Source organism: Centropristis striata, chromosome 18 (assembly GCF_030273125.1).
Source record: "Centropristis striata isolate RG_2023a ecotype Rhode Island chromosome 18, C.striata_1.0, whole genome shotgun sequence".
Classification (NCBI taxonomy): domain Eukaryota; kingdom Metazoa; phylum Chordata; class Actinopteri; order Perciformes; family Serranidae; genus Centropristis; species Centropristis striata.
The window spans coordinates 29,506,348-29,523,160 of NC_081534.1; the positions used below are offsets into that span (position 1 = coordinate 29,506,348).

The 16,813-nt window shown below is 37.7% G+C and overlaps 1 protein-coding gene across 4 annotated transcripts in view; it reads right to left on the reverse strand.

The window, feature by feature from the left end:
* gtf3c2 (general transcription factor IIIC, polypeptide 2, beta) overlaps positions 1–16,813 on the reverse strand; it is a 38,227-nt gene that overhangs the window by 5,634 nt on the left and 15,780 nt on the right. For all 4 annotated transcript variants that reach the window (XM_059357021.1, XM_059357019.1, XM_059357020.1 and 1 more), the window contains 7 exons: positions 10,694–10,725; positions 10,421–10,550; positions 9,979–10,123; positions 3,013–3,174; positions 2,795–2,873; positions 1,467–1,595; positions 1,027–1,302 (listed from right to left, as the gene is read on the reverse strand). In XM_059357021.1, coding sequence (XP_059213004.1) covers positions 1,027–1,302; positions 1,467–1,595; positions 2,795–2,873; positions 3,013–3,174; positions 9,979–10,123; positions 10,421–10,550; positions 10,694–10,725 — 953 coding nt within the window. The remainder of the gene's footprint in view (positions 1–1,026; positions 1,303–1,466; positions 1,596–2,794; positions 2,874–3,012; positions 3,175–9,978; positions 10,124–10,420; positions 10,551–10,693; positions 10,726–16,813) is intronic.

The window sequence follows — 16,813 nt, forward strand, 5'->3', positions numbered from 1 at the left end:
AATACATAAAAAGGAAGCACGCTGTAAATATCAAGAACCAATGCGGCCCCACAAATCTGCATACAAATAATACGACTTTACACTTTCAAATTATGTGCAATGCATCCACCAAAATCCAATGTTGCGTGCATAAGATACACACAGGAACATTACTAAAAACATAGCCCCCCTACTGGCAGCAGGACATTATAAGGTTCACTGTTGAAAAAAAAAAGACTGCAGTTTCATTTCATTTATGCTACAAACCACTTAGGGCAAAAAACGTCCTGGTTGGGTGTTTTAAAAGACAGTTCAAACCAGGGTTCTCAAACTCCCGGCCCGTGGGCCAATTGCGGCCCTCGTGATGATATTTTGTGGCCCCCACCTTGATATGAAAGTTTAATGTGAGTTTTATATGAATGCCACTTTACCGTGTTGTGTGTGGAAGGTCCCCCTCATTACTTTTTTTTGTTTTTTTTGTGTCTTTTTTTTGGTCATTTATTTTATCTTTTAAGTAATTTAGTTTTTTTCTGTCATTTTGTGTCTTTTAAAAAAATAATTTTGTGTCTTTTTAAAAAATAATTTTGCGTCTTTTTTGGTAATCCTGTGTATTTTTGGGTCATTTTGTGTATTTTTTTTAGTAATTTTGTATCTTTTTTGGTCATTTTGATACTGCCTTCCACGGCCCCCAGGTAATTTGAGTTTGAGACCCCTGGTTAAAACAGTAAATAAATGCATGTTAATGCCAGTAGTGAAGTAGTTACAACGACAACGTTACTATCATGTGAGACATCAACCCCGTTCTACTGGGTGACAGTCTAGGGTTTGTTTGACCCGTCTCTCACCCTTAATGCAACTTTTGTGCTTCATAACAGACAGACTGGCCGATCATATGCATGCAAAATCTGATTTTGTCGTATGTATTGCACAGAATTTGAAGGTGTAATCACGTTATTTGCACACGGATTGGGCCGCAAGAGCCCAGATTCTTAATTTAATGTCCTTGATTATAGCATATTTCTTATATATTGTCTTGTGTCTACCCACCAGGTCGCTGTCTGTGTGGTGGATGGTGTATTTCTTCACAGCCTCTCTGTACGTCTGGAACCTCACAGGGGGACTTTTATCCTTCGTAGCTCTTCCTCTATCTCCTCCGCTCTCATTATCGATCTCGGTCCCTCCTTCAGATCCACCATCCGGCCCCTCCGTCTCTCCTTCCTGCTGCTCCTCAGCACCATCTCCGTTCTCCTCCCCTCCTCCTCCCACCTCCTGATTTACATCCTCAGCTGTATCATTAGGCACCAGAGATGTGAGGTAGATGGGCTGAGGACACAGGGTTAGGGGGAGATATTTATGACTGTCTTTACACTCTAATAGCAAATAAAGTAGAGCAACTTTTTAGAAAATGCTGCCCTCGAGCCACTGTTGAAATGCATGTTTTGGCAGCAACGTAACATAAAATCACAACAAAGGAAGAGTGAACTTACGAAACGTCTCTCTAAAGTGCGTTTGACGTATTGAGGAGCGTATCCGATCTGAGGTAAGAGGGAGAAGATCACCTCGCCAAAACAGTCTGCTGTCACCACACAGTTCATCCAGTCAGTGTAAGAAATGGACTGCGGTGAAACAGAGAAAAAGACAAATCAGCATAAAATGGTGGCTCCATATTTTTTTGTGGTATTTCATTTTTTTCTGTAGCTTCAGAATAATGTTCCTTCAAATCCAAACATTGAAATTTTGGTCAGTTTTAGCACCAAAATGCTATTTAATGATACAGTACAAAGACAAGAAATTGAATATTCAGACACTCATTCTGAACTTTGTTTTTTTTTAATGTGTTACACAGTGTCCTATCTTTTTTGGAATTGGGGTGTGAGTTGTTGTAGATCTTATTTATGACACAGATTTGGTGCTACATCTTAGAATTTCTGACTACTTGAAAATTAATAAAGATGGCCAAATTTCCTCCAAAACACCACATGAAGACACAGATATCTTGAACATCATTGAAGAATCAATGCATTGGATTGGTTTTACAATAACTTTTGACATTTTGGACATTCTGCAAGAATAAATCATTTTTCTGCAACCTGCTGGTGTGCCATTATGTTCTGTAAATCGTTTTTTTCCCCCTTGCTAAAATTGACCCTAATTTTGAAGTAATATTTCACCTCTTTCTGGACAAGACATCACAATTTGTTTCACATGATACTGATTTCACATGATCTTAAAACCTACTGCCTCTGAAAAAAAAGGTGTTAGTCTGGATTAAATTAATTCATTTCTAAAAAACTTTTTCCGACTAACTTGACGTACATTTCTGGATGATGATGTCCCTAGATATATATCATTAACATCATGTTGTAAGGAAGACTTGAAACAAGCGACAGAGACCATAAACTAATGATGAAAATGTTTACTGAGGTAATAAATCAAGTGAGAAGTAGGGTCAGTTTCTCATCGACTTCAATTCAATAGAACTTCTTTTTGCAACCAGTGGAGTCGCCCCCTGCTGGCCATTGGAAAGAATGCAGGTTTACGGGACTTCCCTATTTTGGCTTTTCAACTTTAGACCTAGAGGTTAAGTTCACTTCTTTCATACAGTAGTAGTAGAGATAATACAGTGTTGGTTTGGTAGTTTAATGGGATTTAGACTATAAAAATATATCTTAATGCGAGCATTATCATGTTATGGTCTGGGTCAAAGTAGCCAAGGTGGACTGATACCATGGATATTAATAAACAAAGTTTTTTTTCCATCTTGTGCTCCATGGTGGATTTACAGAACGCCAATGGAAAATTACAACACACTCACCCACAGAGTTCCTGTCCTAGGAATTGCAAAGATGGCGCGCATGTAATGGTCAAAGTAATGCAGTCCTTGTGAACCGTACCTAAAAAAAACAACAGAATTAAACAAGGAAACAAAGAAGAGACATGATGGAACATGTTGAAATCTCACAATGAGCCTCATGTTGACTCTTTCAGTGTCAAAGTCAAAGTTAATTTACTAACAAGGGGAATCTGCCTTACGCTGAGTAGGCATTCTCCTGGGCCAGCATGAGGCCAGGTGCATTCAGTGGCCAGTAGATCTCGTTGGTCAGGTAGCGTTTCTGAACAGTGATGGGATCATAGGGCCTCCTCAGGTCCCAGGTCTTCACGTAGCGGTCCTCTCCTGCCGTCACCAACAGGTGTCTGAGAGAAAGACACAAAGAGGTTGTTTGATTGTTGAGGATCATGTTTTTGGCTCGGTTTTGTTGTTGGTTTATCAACAGGATTATGGAAAAACTACCAGCCTGATTTTCATGAAACTTGGTGGAATTAAAGGGGCAGACACGTGATTTAATTTGGACTTTTTGTAACATTTCAAAATGCATTGGTTCTGCATTACTGTAGTGTAAGAATAATCGGAAAAATAAGTTACCAGTCAAGTTACCAGTCATATCCCGTGGCTATTCGTGTTCCAAGTCACGTGACTTTCAAGGTCCCGGCGGTCAGTTCTCTCATTTTTAGTGAAAAAAAATCAATATTTTGACTTAGTTTCTGCATAATAATGGATTTTGATCACATTTCTAACGAGAAATATATGTTTTATTTTCTAAATATTCACTCAGTGAATGTACATATTCACTTTGTATGTTGGAATAGCCACGGGATAAGATGTCATTAACTTGCATTGTAGCGAAATCCGTGTCAGTTTCACGGAAATTCGAGTGATTCCGTGGTTATTCCACGGATTTTGAGTTAAGCAAATCCGTGGCTATTTCACGGATTCCTGTGAGACCAGGTTGCTCTTTGTTACGCACATACTGGAAACTGCCATTTGTGTGTTGTTCAAACTTTCAGAGCAATAAAATACAACTATGTAATGGAGTAAAAAGTACAGTATTTGCCCTTTAAATGTAGTAAAGGAGAAGTATAAGTCTACATAAAATGGAAATACTCAAGTAAAGTACCTCAAAATTGTACTTAAATACAGTACTTGAGTAAATGTACTTAGTTACATTCCACCACTGGTTGTAGTGCTGTACACCCAGAGATAAACCTGCTGAAATAAACTTGTTTTGTGGACAAACTATAGAATGGTGAGGCTGTTTTTATGTCCTATATTCGCCTCCGATAACAATATATCTGCAACAAGCTAATATCTAGTGCAGTGAATCCGTGGATTTACTTGTAATGCAAAGCTTGAACACAGAATGCATCATTCCCGTTCCATTGATCAAAGCTGACAGAGTGTCTGCCATAAAACAGATGAAGACAGAGCAATCAATACAGCCACAGTTCATTGTGACAAAACAAAAGACAGCCGTGTGAGAATGTGGAGACAAAAGATGACAAACTGTTCAGGTGAGGAAAAAAGAAAATAAAAGTGGAGCAGAAAGAGAGGTGGTTTCATCTCTTTAAACATGGCTGTGTAATTAAAGAGCAGTGATCCACACCAGATAAGTGTCCCTCTGCAGGATTCATCTTCTTATTCACGTACGTGGTTCAGCTTTAGGTTAATGCATTTAACATCCGCCTTCACAGAAAATCAGCTAGTAAATAATAAATAAATAAATAAAGGACAGAAGAACATGACTGTTCATCATACTGGATCTGCCAAAACATGAACATTAGTTACATAGAGAGTTTATAAGCTTCAGGCATGAACGGTGAATATAAAACTGTGCATATCTGCAAGTGTTTGAGCCAGGTTTGGGGTCTAATGTGCCAATTAGTGTTTCTTAGAGGGTCACTGCTCAATCTAACAAGTATAATTAATGACACTGTGCATGCAGGGAGTGCTACAAAATAATATTTTTAATGATAATCAGTCAACTGTATGAATAAAATGAGATTTACACCAAAATTTAAAATCATCCAGATGAAAAATAGGATTTTTTAAATCAGAATTTTACATGAAACCAACATCAAAGTCTATTAATATTTAGGAAACAGGCCAAATTTAGTGTAATTAAAATAGCAATACATCGTAGTTCCGGTATTTTTCAGGAGTTTTGCAACTTTTAAGAGTTAAGTTCAAGCCAATTTCAAGAACTTTCAAGGTACCTAAGGACTCTCAAAGCCTTTATTATCACATCTAAATTGTTATTATAAGTACTATAAGTAAAGTTGAAATAAATCATAAATAAACTTATATAGTAAGGAATGCCCTGCTTAGCCTGCTGCCCCCGCGACCCGGCCGGAGGAAAATGGATGGTTGGATGGATATTCTTTCATTCAAATCAGTAAAGATTGTCTCCAAGTAGACATTTTCCACATTATATGTAGTTTAGAAGAACTGGAAGTTATTATTATGACCTTTTGGCAATTAGCCATTATAATAGCATTTATAATCATCAGTTTATTGAAATGTATTTTGAGTTAACAAGGTGCTTTGACGGACAACGCAAAGTAAAAGCAGAAAGAAAAAGTCAATATCAACAGAAAGTACAGCCGAACAAAAGAATCAGGGAAAATAATTCAGGAAGACAAAGACGCAAAACACAGCAGACAGAAGGCGGAAAGATTCATCAGAAAATATACATAAATGTGGAAAAATGTAAGTAAATAGTTTGCAGCAATACAGACGTTAAAAATAAAGGGAAACCAGGATCGGGATGATGTGATGTTGTCTGTTAAAACCAGTAAAGAGCTGAAAATTAGGTGCACAAAAGGAAGCTAACAGCATTTATGCTCTTGACTTTATTGGGGACAGAGAAGCTGTAATGACAGGACGTTTTATGTTGTTAACCCTTTGATGCCCAACATGGTCTAAAGTGACCCGATTAAGTTTTTATATTCTATATCTTTGCAATAAATTAATTTCATCATTCAGTATTGCAGGTTTTCCTCAAATGACTTGTTTTTGATCATCAAACATCCTAATTTTTTGTTTTCATTTCTTACTTTTTGAATAAAACCCCTTTTTTTATCACTACACTTCTAAAGCACAAGGTCATTTTTGACCCATGTTGTGCATTAGAAGGTGTTTATATGTTGTCATCAATTTAAAACCTGAAAAAAAGACACAAATATTAACTATCCTATTTTGTTAAATTGGTGTTTTTCCAATGGAAATTATTATTTGGTGGCTCTAATAAGTCTCAAATGTTAAAATATGTGATTTTCCAATGTAATCTGGTGGTTCTAACAACTCTTTTAAAGTTAAATCTTAAAAATAAGACAAACATAGTTAAACATATACTCAAATTGTTAATTCAGTGCATCACTTTTTGAATCACTTCTAATGCACAAGGTTATTTTTGACCCATGTGTTTAAACTTGATGTAATAATACAAAAAATATTTTTCTTCATAAAGTATGAAAGGAAAAATGGTTATAATGATCTGTTGTAATAAAAAAAAAAAAAGATATTCAAACACACAGCCAGCATGAAATAACATTAAGGAAATGAATGCAGGTCATTTTTGTGCATCAAAGGGTTAAAGGGTCATTTCTGCAGTATGGTGTTCAAACTTCAAAATAAGATTAAAGTGATGCTGAAAAGCCTCGGCAGACTTTTAAAGCTGATGATATTTCATATTTTGAGCCGATTGTCAATACATGTTTAAAAAAGTGTCCTCAAAAAAGTTTCTCAGCATTTCTCAGAGAGTTGTAATCTCAGCATTTCTCCAAAACTGTAATCATGTCCAGTCTGAAAGCATTTACATCATATTAGTTTTTTATCTTATTTTTTCGGTGGGTCGTCAGCACCTTTAAAGATGATACTGCAGATTTTTTCTATCTGTAGATGTTACAGATAACCATTTCAGGAGCAGTTTAGGTAAAAGAAATCCTTAATATCAGAGTTAGATGACACTCTAACTGCCTATTATCAGGTTTTTAATAAAAAGCCAATTTTGTGCTGACTCACGCAGCGTGTCAGTGGATCCTTGTGGCAGATATAGGTGATGTAAATGACCCCTCAATCTACACATACATCAGCTGAGCAATGGAGCAGAGAAACATTTAAGAGGGATGAAACCGCAGCTATCAGGGTTTCTGTGACTTTTATCACATATCAAATAAAGTTAAATCATAAAGAATTTAGGACGCACTCACACTCAGAAAGTTGCACTTAATCTGACGTTTATCTGAGTCAAAGTGGAATGTTTCTCCCTGGAGTTTGGTCGGCATTTGGTTAGCAAGAAGAATCATTTAGGGTCAAATAAATGCATAAGGGTGATTCTCATGAAGCCAGTCTAAGTTCTGTCTGTGAAGATTTTAAGGACATACTTTATTAAACTAAATATATTTCACTTTTAAATGAATGAACAATATAGCCGTAATTAGGCATAATTCATTGTTTTGTGTTAAAATAACATTTTCTATATTTTTAAACATATTTTTGATTCACAAATTCATTTCTGTAATGCGTCCAGATAAAAATCTCACGGTTTCCCCACACTTTAATAAACTTTCTAAAAAATAAATATATTTGTTTAAAAATGTATAATTTAACAGAATATAATCAACCATAATGGTTTTTAACCATTGAATAAAAATTGATGAGAAAAATTGGGTTAAATGTTACGGTAATGATAGAATCGTTTGCATTAAAATATGTGTATATTTTTATTTATTTATTATTATTATTATTTATTTTATTAATAAAACACATTTTGGTGATACCAGCTATCCTCAAGCATATCTAAGTGCTTGCCAAAGAAAAAAAAACTGTTGTTTTTTTTAAAAAATGTGTTACGGTAATGAATTTTGCTCACAGTGTCTCTAAAAATGTCAGAAAACACCTTAAAAATTTTTCAAATAGATAATAAATCCATATTGAATAGTGACTTTAGATTGTATAGGTTATAAAAGGGTCAAATAAAATATGTATTCAATGCTCTTGGATTTTTGCTATGAGCTGCACCATGTTGATGAGAATCACCCTTTGGAGTGATTTAGAGAAGATCTAACTCAGTGTCATGTGGCTCAGAAAGGCCTGAAGGTGAGAGGATGTTGATGAGTGAGGTTACCGTGTGTGAAAGGTGCCAGCTCAGAGAGGACATGGCAGCCTGCCCGGCCTTGTACCATACTTTTTAAATTAGTGCCTGAATACACTGGAACAAGGTCTTTTCTGCCAAACTTAAGCACCGTTTTCTGCTCTCCAGATTTATTGTGCTGCCTTTGGCTGTAAGAACCACAGCTGCCTAAAACCACCCACATTTTAATTGGCTGTTAATAAAAGTGCCAACCAAAGTAGGTGAAGAAAAAAACTAAAAAAAACGATAAAGCAGAAAATCCTGCATTTCAGTTCGTTCAGTGGTTCTTCCTAAAGTTTCCCATCCTAAAGTTTTCTTTGCCTGCATGAAGGAGTTTCATTCCTTTCCCTTTGAAACAGTTTTTATGATTATGGGTTACAGAAATTAACTTCATTTCCCCCATAACATGGCATGTGTGAACAACCACCTCAACACTTTGTGCTTGTGAATTAAAATCCATCTAAAGAAGCTGCAGTGGAAGTTAACCAACTTTTTCACTTCCTCTGTATTGAACTGACTGACATGTTCAGTCATACAAGTCATTACTGTCATTAGATCATCAATCCCAAATCCTATATTAAGCAGTGACATGTGGAGTATTTGCAAGATGAATGATTCAGATTCTGAAGTTGTAATATTTTATCTGCAGACTGACTGAAGCTTGCAGGGATTTCATTAATCTTTGTTGCTACTGCTTGGCAAATTAATGCATGAGTAAAAAGTCAAAGAAAAGTTAAAGAATGAACAAAGCTTTCTTGTACCAGACAGATAATAACACATGTAGTAGTCTACATAATCATATGTTGAAATAAGACATAGGGCCTTATTTCCCACGTGGTGCAAAGCTGCGCACAGTGCAGCGTTGATGCTACTTTTAGACCAACACAGTTGTAATTTTTTGGCCCAGTGCCCACATTGTGGGTGCAGCAAATATACTTGCACCCACGGGAGTGTTGGTGTTAAAACGAGGTGTGGTGAGGTGCATTGCTGTCTTGAGGCATCAGAAACTGATTGAGTCATTGACCAACAAAAACCTGGTCTAAAGTCAATGGTGCAGTCTTTTCCTGCTATTTTCACATAGTAAGATGCACCAACCTAGATGGGTTCCCAACACACCAACACTCCACTTGTCCCAAATTTTCACACACAACACCCCTCCTCCCTCCCTCCACTGGCTACCAGTGGCTGCTCGGATACGCTTCAAGACTCTAGCTCTGGCGTACTCTGCTGCTAACGGTTCAGGTCCTACTTACATCCAGGACCTTGTCAAACTCTACACCCCTGCTTGTCCTCTCCGCTCTGCATCAGCCAAACAGCTTGCGACTCCCACCCTGCGTGGGTCAACTCGCCTCAAAACCACTTCCAGACTTTTCTCTGTCTTGGCTCCCAAATGGTGGAACGAGCTCCCCACCGACATCAGGACCTCAGACAGCCTGTACATCTTCCGCCGCAGGCTGAAGACCTATCTCTTCCAACAATACCTCAGTTAAGTCATGGTCACCTAACAGATATATTTAAAAAAAAGAAAAAAGAAAAAAAAAAGCTCTTATTCTTTTCTCTTCTTTTCTTCTTTAACATATAGCACTCCTTTAGCAATGACAGTTAGCTCTTAAAGTTATGTACTTACTTGATTCCTATGGTCTATGTCTAGTACCATCAGGTTGAATGCACTTATTGTTAGTCGCTTTGGACAAAAGCATCTGCTAAATGACATGTAATGTAATGTAATGTCACACCCACAGGGACATGCAGCAGCACTCCTTCTCTTCAGTTAAATAGGTTATTGGTGAATTTGCTCAAATGCAGTCAAATGGAGTCATTGATGGGAGAGTTAGAAACCTGCTCGCTTCTCCAATTTGCAGAATCACCCATGTAAGCAGGTGCACCTGGCTTTTAAAGGGAATAGATGATAGAGAAAATAATGCTCCATGTGCCTTTATTTGCACCAAGATTATGTGGCTGATAACTAGCAGAAGTGTAGTTGGACAAGGTGAGAGCATACAGGTGAGATCAGGCTCTAAGGGCCTACCTGGAGGCGGGACAGAAGGACAGGGCCCGGACGCCGTGGTCGTGAGCCAGGAGGCATCGATATGGCAGCAGGCTGAGAGACCCGTCCGGCTCTCGTACTCGCAGCAGTGCAGACTTGGTGGACAGATCCCACAGACCCACGTTACCTGGAGAGAGAATAGAACACAGAATTATATTGTTTTCACTTGCAAAAGACACCAGAACACACATAAAGAGGAAATATCTGGAAAATTATTTTTGTAAAGCAACAGATAATGAGGAAACGGGTCAAACAAAGATGGAGGTAGCTGAAATTTGCAGTAAAAAATAAAATTTTCCCATCAGCTATTAAAAACAGAAAAGCATCCAGATGAGCCTGAGGGGATTTAGACTCTGCATTTGTTTGTTCCTTCAAACGCTGAACCAATTAATCAAGAACATCTCCCAAAAAAATCAATTCATACCATCATAAAATCCAATAGCCATTATATTGTGTGGTTTTTCAGGCAGCCAATCCATAGACAGCACTTGTCCACTGCGTTCATGGCGAGGGGCTTTGAAGGAGCCCAGCTTCAGTGTTAACACTCCGTTTGCCTGCACAAAGCAAACACACGTCACTGCAGCAACACTTTAAACAGCAGGGCTGCATAATAGATGTCAAATATTGTACATAAATATTCAGTTTTTATTAACCTTTAGAAGAAGGTAAACAGAAAAAGACACAAACAGTAACCTACCTTATATATGGGCAACTGTTGGCTGTCTTTTCCTGCGGAGAGAAACATAAATCACACTTGGTAAGTGTTTGTTTGGTAATGATAATGAAAACTCAGCAGAGGATGCAATAAGCATAACAATGAGCATTTCCTGAGAACAAAAAGTGGAAAATCTGCAGCAATCAAAGTAAACTAACTCTTCAAATGGCAGCTGCACAAACAACATAAAGTCAGTTTTATGTAATGACATCTCAAGAGTAGTATGAAAGCAGTGAGGTTGACAGGTAGTTTGTCAGCCTCTGGTGTATTTCTGCTCAGAATATGCTTCATCTTTCGTTCATAAGACGTGCTGTTGAGAAAACTAAACTGTTTACAGTTGTTATGAACAGCTGGAGAGGTGCACTCAGCTGTTCTCGTGGAAAAATGCTTAAATAATAGTGTAAAAAATGGAAAACAAAGGAGGTAGAAAGAGAAGTTCAAACCCTGGCACGTCTCGCCTCCACACAGCCAATCATGGTGTGAATTCTGTGCAATATTTGGCTTTTTTTGGTACATTTTGACCAAGATGTAAGAGCCAAGAGATGTCATATAAATCAAGAATACTCGGATTACTATTTTTAGAATATCTCTTGAATACTGCGGTCCAGATTCTAACTTTAAATGACTTCTTCTTTATCACTATTCTAGCTTTCAAACAAGTGCTCCGGTGTGATTGCTTCCCTTTCAGCAGCATTTATAAAGACTTTATATACCCAATAAATCCAATAATTAATGCCTTTTAATCAGTTTGGACCTGTTTATTGAGTTTGAGGTGTTTATACGGAGCATTTCTAATCTGTATTTGCTTTTAAGTCGATAATCGATTATTAGGCTCCATGTAAACATGAGCAGAAGTGTTGGACCAATGATCTCCGTCTCCAGCTCCTCCCCCGATGGGTTTAAAAATGCCTGGACGTTAAGAACCACTTTAGAAGTAATTCTGAAGTGCCTGCCTTGACAATCACTGTTGTGTTTAATAGATGTAAAATCCAATAACAAAAAAAGGTGTTGGACTGTTCCCCATCATTAGTTTCCTCTCCTCCTCCAGTTTATATTAGTGAGAGTTCAGATCAATAGTGTCCTCCTCACTCTTCAGCACCTTCCATCACCTCGCCTCCGCCTCACAAAAACACACACTCATACTTTTATACAAGGATCTTGAGTCCTAAATCAAGTCCTAATCTTTTACCTTTCACAGACTGACGTTAAGACCCGGGCTGAACCCAGATCTGCTGTCAGTGACGATACGTCAACTCATGTTATACAGCAAAACCTGGAGCTGAGTCTAGGCTGGGCTGGAACTGAGTCAACACTGGTTACTAAATGTTCTTTTCTTCTCAGCTAAAAACAAAGCTGCGTTTACTGCTTTTCATCATCATCACAATCCGTAGCCAAGTGGCTGTACTGCACTATGAGGTCTTTCCATTCTGCTCGATCTTCTGCAGTTCTTGTTACATTATATGGTGTCATATTTCAATTCCAACTTGCCATGCAATAGAGCAGTAGTTCTCAACCTTTTTGAGTCGCGACCCCGGATTTAACCTGCATGTTGTCCCCGTTGTCCCCCATTCACTGAACACAATCTCACAGTTCAGATCATACAAACTCAGTTGATACGACGAATTTTGGACAAATAATGAAGCAGAGAACAACTAAAACATCTCTCTGTCTGTGCATTTATATATTTTATTGTTACTTTTAATCTAAGTCCTTTACTATAAGTTTAAAGGTCCATTCTGACCTCCTGAGCTTCAAGCCAGAGACTCCTTGTAAAGTAATAACTTGCTACTTTGGGATTTGTCAGAAAGGACACAAAATTACCCAAAAAAGAATCAAATTGACCAAAAATTACATAAAATTTAGCAAAAAAGGACTCAAATTGACCACAATATTACACAAAATGACCAAAAAAGAAACAAAATGACCAAAAAAAAGACACAAAATGACTAAAAAAAGACACAAAATGACCAAAAAAAGACACAAAATGACAAAAAAAATACACAAAATTACCAAAAAAAGACACAGAATGACCAAAAAAAACACATGACACATTAACACATGAACACTTTAACACAGTGGAGACAGAGCTGACTTCCAAAATGATTTGGCGACCCCCAGAAATCATCTCGTGACCCCAAGATTGAGAATAGCTGCAATAGAGGACGTAGTCGTTGTTAACCAGGGCCACAACCAATCCGGTATGTGGTTGTCTGGTGTAATTATCAAGTATTTCAATAGACGAGATAATGTAGTGGTGTCCATATCCTCTCTAGATGTGGATGGGCGTTGACTCTTGATGAGCTCATCCGCCCTTTGACAGGTCTTACTTTACATCCTGCTGGGTGTCCATCCACCCTCCTCATCAAGTTAAACCTGATGGGGTTGACAGTTTAGTCACAGACAACTCGAAAAGCTAAGCAAGGCAAGGACGCCTAGTTCCTCCTTAGTTTTTATATACTTTTCTCCACTCCAGTCTCAGAACTGGACTTCAGTACTGTACTTGAGTAAATGTACCTCGTAACATCCCCTCATTGCAAACAAATAATCTAAATCTGTGGTTTAGCAGCGATATGTACATTCCTCTGGCTGCAGGACTGGGCCCTGTATGAGCTGTAATGAGGCGTATTTGCTCAGTCTGGTATAACTGATGATGGTAATTAGTCTGAATCATACACATAATTTTGTGTTAAAGAGGCAATAAATGAACATTAACACTTCTAATGGTTCGCTAATATAAAACAAGTGCTGTGTTTAACCGTGAACCCAACTTAACCAACCAAATATTAGATTTTTTAACCCTTATAGGAACATAATCTCAGCATTAAAAGCATAAACAAACTGGTTCCTGTGGTGAATAACACGCTGAGGCACTTTATCCTGGCCTCCCTGTGACCCCCCTCCACCTCCACCTCCACCTCCTGCCCCGCTGCAACCCGGAGTGAGTCCTCGATGATTGACAGAGTGGGGATACAAGAGGTGTCAGCTACTAGCCCTAAAATTCATAGCTTCCAACACTAACAACTGGCTCGGTGATGCATCTTCTTTGTCATTTCAATTATAGATCCTTGTCTGATGGGGAACGGGCGTTGTAAATTATGTGCGTCCACTACGCCGTCTCACATTCTCCCTTTTGTCTGTTTTCCCTCCTCCTCCTCCTCCTCCTTCTCCTCCTCCTCCTCCTCCAACAGCAGCTTTAACAGCCTCCTCTTCTCATTCACTTCCTCATTCATTCTGCGCACCGGACAGACAAAAGACATTTATAATTATCTGTCTCAAACAGAAAGAGAGCCGGGATACACACACACACACACACACACATATATATACACACACACATATATACACACACACATACACAAACACACACACACACACACATATATATACACACACACACACGACACACACACACACACACACACACACACACACACACACACACACACACACACGACACAGACATATATGACACACACAGACACACACACACATATACGACACACAGACACATAAACACAGACATATGACACACACAGACACACACAGACACACACACACGACAGAGACACACACACACACACACACATGACAGAGACACAGACACACACACAGACACACACAGACACACAACACACACACACACACACACACACACACACACACACACACACACACCCTTTAACCCTGTCCAAGCCAATTTCACCTCTAACCTCTGTCAGCTGATAGTGAATCTGATGGAAATCGTCTCCAGTGGTGCTCATGTTAGAGAGCTAATCTGCATTCAATTAGTGCTCATCATGGCAGGTGAGGAGAAGCTGTAGAGCAGTTCTCTGGTCATTTTTCACTTGGTTCAATGTACCTTTACCGTCTCCTCCCCCCGTCCTCTCTAGGGCCAGTTCAAAATTAATTTTCTCTCCTGCCCTGGAGGAGCGGTGGAGCTGATGAAGGGCAAAATAAACTCCAGGTCAGCAGCTCAAAATGACACACGACAGCAGAGTTATTGGTCAAAAGCCCACAGAAATACACATGAAACACCTGAAATCATCAAATGATTTGTAATTATTGTTAAACAAAATGTACATTCTACTCTTTTATAATTCCGCTTTTGGTTTTAATAGCGAATATTTTCTGTTTTTGTATTATCTATCATGAAATTCTGCAATAAATATTTGCTACCATGTGATTATTTGCACTAAAGACAAAGTACAGTTCAGGTTGATGCCATTATTTATAAAGGTTTTGTCCTTAAATTACTGGGAAAAATTGAAATTTTGACCTGATAGTGACACAAGAAGAAAAGTAAGTGAATCATTGAAATCTCTCAGTTTTAGGGAACATTTGTTGCCAGGTTTCCAACCAAATGTATTGCAAATTTTACCCAAATTTTGAAAAATAAAAAATCGCCAAAAGAAAACGCAAATCAATATTTATTTTCATTCATAGTTGTTTTTGGATAGTTTGTTTTTGATATTTTTATATACTTTTCAATATTTTGTATGGTGTGTAGGGCTGGGCGATGTGGACCAAAAGTCATATCCTGATATATTTAGGCAGAATATCGATATACGATGTATATCCCGACATTTTTAATCGCAAAGTGAGAGCAAATGTTCCATAAAGTGCACATTAAAATAAAAAATATCTTAAATAAAAACAGCTAAGAAATCAAATAGGCCAATCTTTTTCCGAAATAAATATATTCATGTGAGAAAAGAATAACAAACATTACAAAAGAACCAAATATGATAAACCCTGGTAATTGAACCAATGAAATATAAAAAATGTAAATAAACAAAAACATTTTAAAGGCTTTTTTTGGTCTCAAGACCTCAGTATTTCTAAAATCGTGGCTATGATCGTGTTCCAAAGCTAAATATTAGCCCAAGACTCTTTTATACACTGTGTGTGTGTGTGTGTGTGTGTGTGTGTGTGTGTGTGTGTGTGTGTGGCATCTTCAGATATGAGTGCTCTGCAACCTTTCCATCCAATAACTATAACCTATGGTGGAAGCAGGGGGCTGATGGAGCAGCTCTTTGGAAGCCGACCCAATGACCCGTGTCTGCAGAATCAAATGGGAAGCAGGCTCCATGAAGCAGCGGGGTAAGGCAGGGAAAAGAATGGAAATGTCAGCTTTTATATGGCCTTTTTATGTTCCACACTGCACTGGAAATGTTTCTTCATTGTAAAACCAAGTCAAGTGTAATACAGTGGAGTATACTGTGTTTAATTTCAATATTAACACTTGGATGACTCTGCATGAGCTCCTGTATAATGACGCCTTAAATCAAAGTAAGAGCAGTTTTGTTTGCACATTCAAACTCTTGGTAGAGTCATACAGTGAGTTATAGGGGGATGTTGGAGCTGAGGTTTGTGTTTGATCTAAATACATTTACATTTAGGCAAGTTAATGTAGAAAAAAATAATTTAAATTTAGGGGACATGTGTGGTGCTTTAACCCATTGATGCCTAAAACTTCCTGTAAAACCTCTGGGCGATTTTAAAATAACCCCCTAAAACCTGAAGTTTTTCTGGAAATTCAACAGAAGTGTCAACGCTACTAAATAATAGATTTTTCAGCCTCTGTAGCAGATAGAAATGAAATTCAAAAAGTATTTGAGCGCTTATACAAATACTACAAAATGACGTATCCGCTTTCCAGGCTTCAATGGGTTAAGATTGTTAGAAGAATACAATTCAGCAGGAAAAGTCTAGGAACTTGCAGTTATATTAACTTTCTGTTACTTGTTTTATATTAATTTGTTCGGGAAATATGGTCAAAACAGGTTAAATGCGTGATTTGTTTTGTGACAGTTAGCGAGAAGAATAATTCTGCTGAACTGGAAAAAAAAAATCCTCCAGTCTATTAAGCTTTAATGAATGATGTAATGAAACATTTGCAGTTAGAAAAAATAAAATTCACCCTGAGAGGTAAGATAAATACCTTTTACACAATATGGCAGCCATTTATGGACTATTATACTAAATATAACCCCATGAAAAATTAACAAATGTAAATTTTGGAAAACTTGACATCCTCCGAGTTGTATTATTAATATTTAAATCTCTTTTATTTGTAAACCTTATTTTTGTTTTGATATTTGA